The sequence below is a fragment of the Glycine soja genome, chromosome 17 (genome assembly GCF_004193775.1).
Source record: "Glycine soja cultivar W05 chromosome 17, ASM419377v2, whole genome shotgun sequence".
Taxonomy (NCBI): Eukaryota; Viridiplantae; Streptophyta; class Magnoliopsida; order Fabales; family Fabaceae; genus Glycine; species Glycine soja.
The window spans coordinates 15,176,172-15,185,885 of NC_041018.1; the positions used below are offsets into that span (position 1 = coordinate 15,176,172).

General features: G+C 29.0%; 1 protein-coding gene across 1 annotated transcript; it reads left to right on the forward strand.

Annotated features, from left to right (window-relative positions):
• The first annotated feature begins 325 nt into the window (after positions 1 to 325).
• LOC114392514 (40S ribosomal protein S26-1-like) lies at positions 326 to 2,594 on the forward strand. Its single transcript, XM_028353679.1, has 5 exons — positions 326 to 480; positions 568 to 660; positions 775 to 859; positions 1,042 to 1,175; positions 2,232 to 2,594. The coding sequence occupies exons 1-5, from the start codon at positions 478 to 480 to the stop codon at positions 2,304 to 2,306; spliced, it is 390 nt and encodes a 129-aa protein (XP_028209480.1). The 5' UTR covers positions 326 to 477; the 3' UTR covers positions 2,307 to 2,594.
• The last annotated feature ends 7,120 nt before the right edge of the window (positions 2,595 to 9,714 follow it).

Consider the following 9,714-nt stretch of genomic DNA (forward strand, 5'->3'; position numbering starts at 1 on the left):
AATCAATAATTTAATTCTTTTTATTTATTGTGATATAATTATGATGATTTTTATACTTTACCATATTCTTCTATTTAAAGTTAAATTATTTTTTATTTTTTATGATGTTAGGTCATCTGTAATAGAAGATGTTTGATGAATTTTTTAGATAACAAATTATTTTTATTTTCTTTTGTTATCGGAGCAAATCTAGTTAATATTGTAGTTGTTTTAAATTTTGACATGAATATCTTATATAAACATCCATCTTTAAAGTTTCTTAAAAATAAAACATAATCTAATGTGTTCTAACATGATATCCTTAGCATGATTGACTTTTTGGAGACCTTGCTTATGTTTTATTCATATTTTACCAGTTGTTTTTTTTGGCATATAAAACACATTTTGCTTGCAGCAATCTGTTTCACTCCGCATCCGCCCGCAGCTGCTGCAGACAAAACCCTAGTGAGCAGAGCGTGAAAGCACCGGCCACCGGCCATGGTTCGAGATCTGTTGTTCTTATTCTCGCCTTCCGTAATTCCAGAACTTTCTTCTTCTTTTTCATCTTCTATTGTTGTTTGTTTGCAGACATTCAAGCGCAGGAATGGAGGTCGCAACAAACACGGCCGTGGCCACGTCAAATTCATCCGATGCTCCAACTGTGGCAAATGCTGCCCCAAGGTTTTTTTTTATTTTATTATTATCATTATTTCGCTTTCTTTCTTCCACCTTCAGATTTGTGCGAGGCATTTCAATTTTCAACAACTAACCTTTTGTGCTCGCTCTGTGAAACAGGACAAGGCCATCAAGAGGTTTCTTGTGAGGAACATTGTTGAACAGGCTGCAGTCAGAGATGTGCAGGAAGCCTGTGTCTATGAACGTAATAATAATTTTCTTATATTTACCTTCTTAAAAGGAAAATTTCACACCTGTGTTGTTTTTTATCGGCAAATGTAGTTTGTTAGTTTTGTTAGAAATGTTGCTTGAGGATTTGAACCTCTCCCTCCTCCCTCTTGTTAGAAGTGTTATTTATTTCGTTGTTTTTTAATTGTTGATTTGTAGAGTACACGCTTCCGAAACTCTATGTGAAGATGCAGTACTGTGTTTCCTGTGCTATCCACTCTCATGTTGTGAGGGTTCGATCCCGCACTGACAGGAGGAAGCGTGACCCTCCACAGCGATTCATCAGGCGCAGGGTAACACTTTTTATAGCCATCTCTGTTTTTTTTTTTGGCTGAATTGAGGATAGTTTGGATAAAACTTGTGTAATTGTACTGATGCACGGCAATGGATCCTCTAAAACAAATGGAGACGATATAGAGAGTGACATTTAGTTACTCAAAAGCTTAGTAATGGAAGAAATGCAGCGAAACTGAATTTGATATACTCTGCTGTTAAAAGAATTTAAAAGTAAATTGTTGTGGTACAGATTGAATTTTAAATGAGTTCCCAATTGTACAATCACATTAATCTGCAAGCAACATTTTTATATTAAAACACTAGCTTGCCATGTTTTGCTCCTTGATGGAGTTGAGTCTTACCTTCCCGGGTTGACCATTGATATTGGAGTAAGTCGTCATTTTATCCTTATCTATTACCCTCTCTCCTAATTATTTGTTAGAGTAGTAAAACAACACTTTTTAAGTAATCCTAAAAGTATTACAAATCATGCTAAGTAGTCTCCAAATTTGAAAAACCCTTCAAATTGGGGTCTTGAACTTGACTAAATTACATCAACTTAAAATGTTTTATATTAAATACTTTAGGGATTACTTAAATAATTTCATTACTTTAGTAGGGATTATTTAGGAGAGAAGGTAATACTTTAGAGGTCAAATTGTTGGTTTATTCTTGATACTGTGGATGGAAGTTTGACAAAAATGGAAAGGTCTGGGATTTGAACCTAATTTTTTCAAACTTGTGTCTTTTTTCTATTCTTACATTTGAGCTGTATGATCCCGAACTCAATATACAGACTTGTATTTGCTTCTCTAGTTTGCTAGAAAATTGAAATTCCAATTAGTTAGTTATTGGTTAAAGAAAAGTTATTGTCTCTTTTGAATGAACAAAGGCAATTCGTTTAACACAGGAAAATGTGCTCTATTTGTGTGAATAAACTGTGTGATTATATGGATATAAACATGTTAGCATTAAGCAATAGTTGATTAATTGTTTTATTTTATGTATCTTTATTCTGAATCATTAACGTAACACCTACTCTTGTTTGATGAGTTTATTTGTCTCGTTGCCAGGATGATGCACAAAGGCCCGGTCAGCCTGGTCAAGCACCTCGTCCTGCTGGCACAGCAGCACCTGTCCGAACCTAAAAACAAATCCCAAGACAAAGCCTTGATGTTATGCTGACCAACCATATCCTAAGAACAAATTTGTTGCTGCTTTATTTTTGAACATCAGTTTTGTGGAGGGGTATTTTATTCTGATTATCTACTATAGTCGTTGGATAGTATCTTTCTGGTTATAATGGTGGCTATTTTTGAAAGTGGAGCTTGATATCATAGCTTTCAGCAATTTGAAAATGTATCTCCTGATTAAGTTTTTATTGAAATTATCTTTTTTTTTTTTTATTATTTGAGATCATTATATTGTTCTGATTATCTGCATTAGTCCCTCGATAGTATCTTTACTCTTTTTTTTTTATTACCTCTATTTATTATTTGATTTCTTGTATACTAATTGAAACCTTAAGGCTCAGATATGATAAGATTAAGAACTTGAATAATTGTGATAGGATGCTTATATTATCCTATGATGATACCTACAAGATAATCTGCTAAATAGAATGTTATTCTATTTTAGGTTTTAGTTGGATTATTATATTGGTGTAATATATTAATTTTATTGATATAATTGAATTATAATTATTGTGATTGTATAAAATTGAAAAAAATAATGATAATAATAAGGTAGTAATTTAAATCTAGTAATTTTTATATATGAAGGAGATCAAATATTTTTTTTAGTAATATGATTTTTTATGAATTTGAAATGAATTTTCATTTAATGTTTAGTTTTGAGATAAAATTATTTAATTAGAAGTTATTAAATGATTGACTTAAATATATTTTTCATATATGGAAAATAGATCATTTTTATATTATTATCTCAAATTCATTTTTTGTCAATTAAGTATCCAAGAATTTTTTATGTTTCTATGTAGTACCTACTGTTAGTTCTATTTTATTAAGTGATGATGTGGTAGATAGAGTATTATATCATTTTTTATTATTTAAAAAATTCTTTTCTCCTTCTTGTCCTTCCCTTTCTTTTCCTTCTTCCCCTTTTCCTAGATCGTGCCACTGTCGTCCTTTGTCTTGAGATGCACTATCCAGGTCTGGAGGGGGGAATCATTGATTGTGGCATGCCATCGCGCAAGCCTAACGAGAGCGAAACCCTCTTGACCATCAACTTCTTGGATAGAGCAGCCATCGTTGTCTGGGGACAATTTCCAAGCTCGTAGTGCCCAATAATCGGTAACATTATCGTTGTCAAAGCAATGACTTCCTCATCGAGCGTGAACAGCGAATGCCAATGTAGAAAGGCCAAACACAAAATTGAAGTATAGGTCGACAATTGTCTCGAGTTTTGCCCTCTGAGGATTCTGAGCTCCTAACTTGTTACCAACATGTGTGGACATTTTGAAACTCAAAGAAGACAAAAAAATGTATATCAAAGTTGTTGTTTGAATCAAAACCCCCATTGATGCAACACTTGCATGAGGGCTAACCAATAATCCGTAGAGCAAAATCATAATTAAATACCGTCACCATTCCAAACAAACGAAAACACAACTCGGAATCACTAGATTGAAGCATTAGCGAGAAATACTTGGCCATGTTTTCTTGTGCATGCCTAAAACCACTATATAAATAATCAACAACCCTACGAGGTTGAGGTTTGTGATAATAGTGCTTAGCGTGATGCCTTTGATTCCGAGGTTGAGGATAGACACGAAGAGGCAATTGATGGGCATGAGGAGGATCGAAACGGCGACACAACACATGAAAGGGAGCGTTATTGATTATCTCTAAAGGTAGATTCTCAAAGGGTGTAGCAGTGACTACAATATAAGATCACGGGGAGTAAAATATGTAGAGTTTTGTCTCATTGGCTATGTCTTGTTCTTGGCCACAAAGGACTAATATTTTCTTCATGTTGAGCTAGAAGAATAATGAGACGATGCATGAGGTTTCAGGCGGAGGACGACGATGACACAATCGAGAAGAAGGGGAAGAAGGAGATGATAATTTTTACAATATTTTAAATAATAAAAAATGAATGGCATTGATGTGGCTTAATGATGTGGTACTTCGTCTGTCATGTCATCCTTTAACAAACTAAGACTAATGACAGATACTATGTTGAAAGAAATTTTTTTCAAGTACTTAATTGACAAAAAATGAATTTAAGGTAATAATATGAAAATGACCTATTTTTTAAGTATGAAAACATATTTAAAGTCTAAATGATTTAATAATTGATGCAAGTTATATTGTGGCCATGACTCGGGTGGACCACTTACGGAGAGGTCCATCATGGACATGGACAATAAACTTTAGTGGTTAGATTAATCCATCATAGTGGGCTATACCATATGCCTAATACACCATATAATATCCCTAAACTTTCTCTCCAGCCACAGACCACTGTTGACCACCATTTGTTGCGTCGTAGGTGATCCTCGGCGATGGCCGACAGTGGGACAATTTTTTGTTCTTCTCTTCTCTTATGCTTCAATGTATGAATCACAATCTTGTTTCAATTGTCTTAACCATTGAACACAAAATAGTTCTGACACCTAAACCCATACTTGAAGTCTTAACCCGCGTTTGACGAGGATCTCACGCGCCGTCGAGGTCACTACGTTTGAGAAACCTATCATATGTCGTTGATGTATGGCTGTCACACAACATCCGTCTTCGTTCTCCCTCTCGTGCGTGTACCTAGAGTTACCGGAGACCACGTCAAGTGTTGGCTGAAACTTATGCTGCCTTCCATATAGCTTGGTTTGCTACAACACTAGCATAGATCTAAGTCATTGGTCCATCTAATAACACAAACTTTAATTTCACACCAACTGAACACATGTTTATGCTTTCAGATACCAAACTCTCATGGCATCAGTGGGAGGCACAAATGGAGGGGAAAGGCGATGGGAGGCGCGGCAGAGGAGGAAGGTGAGAAGTGGATGTCGATGGGAAGGGCGATTAAGGGATGGGTGAAGAATCACGTTTCTTCTCATTTCAGAGAGAGAGAGAGAGAGGATAATAAACAAAATGGTGGAGGTTGTTGGAGTCGGGAAATTCACAAATTTCATTTATTGTGTTCAAGATTTACTGGGCCTTCGTACTAAGAAAGAGATTACAATATGAAGGCGACACAGTTACATTAAGTTTAGTAAGAAATATTAAACATTCATTTGAGCCATTCTTCAAAGAGTGAACCCCATAAGAGTGTTCTTGTCTCCAAGTCTTTATCATTATCACTCTATTTCTTCTAAACTTTAACAATGTTGTTACATGGATGTGTTAGGGTACATTTTTTCTTCACGTGTTACTACAGTTTGGGAGTCATATTTCAACAATAGTCCCTTATTACCTAACCTTCAAGCCAGTGTTGAGATACAATCTGCAGATGCACTATGCAATGCCCCTTCACTCAACCATCTATTTACAACTTGATCTAGCCAAATATTAGTGTTGTCTAGTTTATGTGAACCGCTACATATTGTACTAAGTCAAATACAAAAGCTTGTCTCTCCAAATTTGCTAAACTTCCCAAGTTATGCTTATGGCACATGGATAAGATGAGGAAACCGACTAAGGAGTTCTAAATGGCATGATTCCCTAATGGTTCAGCAGAGGATAAATTATCCAAGATCCACTCCTTGATATATTTAGGTGAGATATTAATGTTGCAATTTTATATAAATATCCGTAGAAGTAATTTTTTTATATATAAAATTACTTTTACTGAAAGAGTTAAATAGTTGTTGTAATTTTATTTAATATTTAGGTGAGATATTAATGTTGCCCGTGTGTGTATTTGGGAAATTAGACTGTTGCATAAATTTTCTTGGAACTACTCGTAATAAAATTATTAAAAAAAGATTATAAATTTATTTCTTTATTTGGCACTTAATGAATTTTTTAGTTCATATTTCAAGTAATTTTATTTATGATACTTCAAGGATTAAAAGTGTAATTAAGTTGTTATTATTTTGTAAAATGTTTTAACATTATCATATAAATATTAATATAAAAAATTGTGCATATGAAATTATTTAAAATAATTAAAAAATATTTTTAATACACATATTAAATAATTATATTTTAAAAATTTAGTATAAAAATTCAACATCATAATTTATTATTATTCAAAAGATTATTTATTTGCAATGAAATTATTTCAAATGTCTTTATACGATTATAGAATATAAATTTTTAGAATATAATTTTTTATAAATAAAATAATACAATATAAATTGAAGAAAATATTAGTTATAATACAAAATGTGTAGTAAAAAAATAAAAGGAAAAGAAATTTAAAAAAAGTGAGAGAGAAAAGAAGAAAGAATTTTTTTTATACATAATGTATTTAACTTTAAAATTGTCCTTAAAATGGATATTTTTAAGAAATTATTATGTATTGACTATTTTATTTATATCATCTACCTTAGTTACAGTAAAAGTGCATGGTGACTTTAAATTAAATAACTTTAAATATCAAATCAAGAATGGAAGAATTATGTATTTATGTAATTTTTTTGACATTATTGAATAAATATTAATAATAAAATCTTCACATGTAAACTTATTCAATATAGAATATAAATATCATTTTGTAGTAAATAAATTAACTAATTAATATAAATTTTATTTATTTAATTATAATTAATTTGTATAAGAAATTATATAAATGTATTATTTATTTAATATAAACAATTACATATTTTTATGTAACGATGAGCATATTACTATATTAAGTATTTCAAGAATATAAATTTTATAAATAAAATATATAAATCGATAATGTAATAATAGTATAAATATATGAAAAACTATAAAAAATAAAAAAATGTTAAAAGAAAAACTATATAAAATAAAAAAGGAAAAAGGAAAAGTAAAGAAAAAACATAAAAAAGAAAAGCTTAAAAAAAGTAGAGTAAAAATAAAGTTTCTGAAATACTGACACGTGACATAGAAAAAAAAGATAAGAAGAGAAAAAAAGAAAAGAAAGAAAAAAAGATTTAACAAATAAGAATAATTCTTAATCCTCTTACTACATGCTGAAATCAAAGCTGCCACGACTTATATTTATACTGTGGAATCTTCTCAATGAGAGCATTGTAGAGATGAAACTGAGTATCATTGCTTTGGATCAGATTCAAGGTCATCATAAAGTTAGACTCGCAAATCATAAATCGAATATCATTGTTTCAAGCAATGTTCAAACCATGGTAAATCACAAAAAATTATGTATGAAGACTTGCAGTGAAGCCATAGTAACCAGAGAACCCGAGTTGCTAGCTAACAAAGTTATGGAGAATCATACAGGAGTTTTATGGCGGTATTTTTTTTTTTTTCCATATGGGTTTAATTTCAAATTATTTTAAGTAGTACGACTTCTTCGGAGTTATAAATTATTTTTTATTTATGATTTTTTATTTTTATTTTACGACTTCAATTTTATTTTATGGTTTCAAAGTGATAAGCTATTTTTTATTTTATTTTTTTTTATGTTTTACGACTTAATATTTTTATATATTTTACATGTTTTAGACTTTACTAATTGCTTGTGTTTTATCTTGTTTTTTTTTTTCAAAATTATAAATAATTTTATTTATTTAATTATTAAATAGATATTTTTAATTTTACTTGTTATTAATTTTATTTAATATCTTATAAATTTTTATGGGTTTGTTTGATATATTATATTTTTTTTAAAATAATCGGAAAAATACCCCATTTAGTAAAACTCCCGAATCAAACTGCCAAATGAAAAAAAAATTAAAAGGAAAAAAAACTGAAAAAGTTTACAAAATCAAACTTTCTAAAATGCTGACACTTTGTCTCACAAAGTAATGACACGTGACAGGACTAATGTAACAAGTCATATATTTTTTTGTTTTTTTATATTATATTATATATACATGTTTTTTTTTAAAATTTTTATTTCTTTTAACATTTTTTTCTTATTTTTCCTTTTTATATTTTTTTCTTTCCTTACTTTTTCTTTTTCTTTCTTTATTTTTTACGTTATTTTCTAATATGAGTGAATCTTACAGGTTTCGTTTAAACTGCATCTGATATATAATTTTATTTTCATAATATGATATATAAGTAATAAGAAAAGACTAAAAAACAATATTATAAATATAAATATTTCTTTTATATGTAATAACCATACTTATTTGTTATCTAATACAATTTTTTTCTTTATGTTATTATCAAGATACTCTAATTAATTCTTAAAGAAGATATATTCTCTACTTAATAAAGATAGAAATAATAATTAATAATCAATAACATGCTTAATTCAACATAATTTTTAAAAAATTATTTATTCTTATTTTTTTAAAATTTGTAAAAAAAATATTAATTATAAAATAACTTAAGTAAAATTATATTAAGATTTCTTGAATTAAGAAACTTATTAACAAGTGTCAAGTAAAGAAAATACATTTAAAATAATTTTATTATGAATAGTGTCAATTTAGTTTTTTGTTTGATGCTAAATTTTTATATACCTATTATTCAATTCAAGACACGGTATTGTTTATTTTTTTAATTTTAGAATAACTTTACATTATTAATAATGCATGAAATATTTATTTTTATGATTTTATAACATTATCTTTTATACTTTCATTCTTAATAGTCTTCCTAACAAGTTAATGTGCCAATTTTTCTTTTATAATTTTTTTGTCTGTTTACTTCTATCAATATACAGATGGATAACATTAATATCTCAACTAAATATTTAACAATAATAATTTTATAGTAATAATAATTTATTGAAAATTCATTTTAATAATAATTCATATTTTTAAGTAAATGCATATTATATATTGTTGGACAATATGAAATAAAAGGGATGAAAATGAATAATTATCAAATAAGATAATTTATAATAATAATATGAGTGATATATATTAAATAAGAAGGGATTTATTATACTATTGAACAATTATATTATTAAAATATGAGTGAAAATTAATATGATTCTTGCAATCACACCGATATCGTTCCAGCTAGTTATTTATAATACTTATATATTTTTTTTCTTTTATCACTCTCTCAGTTCGTGCATGTCTGTATATATTTATTCTAAGTGTTCAGACATTCCGATTTTTCCTTTCCCATTTTACCCCTACTTCCCTTCAACATGTTGTAACTTGTATTCTATATTCGACAGGAAAATTTTAGGACTAGTTAGACAACGTACTTATTTAGATAAATTTATTTTTTAATATTTCTGAAAAATAGAGTAGAACATTCCACTAGCGATTTTACTTCTCTTTTTTTTTTTTAACTATAAATGCATATGAAAAAAAAAATCAAGGAAATAACCAAAAAGGAATCAACAAAATTAAATATGTCAACTTTCCATTATACTTGAACAAAGTTCAAAATAAGATTGGGAAACATCACTACCACTTCCAAATTACACAACACAGCCTATTACTACATAAACAACAAATTAATCAGTAACATA

Excerpts from the sequence above, each read along its gene's own strand:
- LOC114392514 (XM_028353679.1), top strand. Across the intron at positions 860-1,041 it reads GGAAGCCTGTGTCTATGAAC|AGTACACGCTTCCGAAACTC; the intron begins GTAATAATAATT and ends GTTGATTTGTAG. Across the intron at positions 1,176-2,231 it reads AGCGATTCATCAGGCGCAGG|GATGATGCACAAAGGCCCGG; the intron begins GTAACACTTTTT and ends TCTCGTTGCCAG.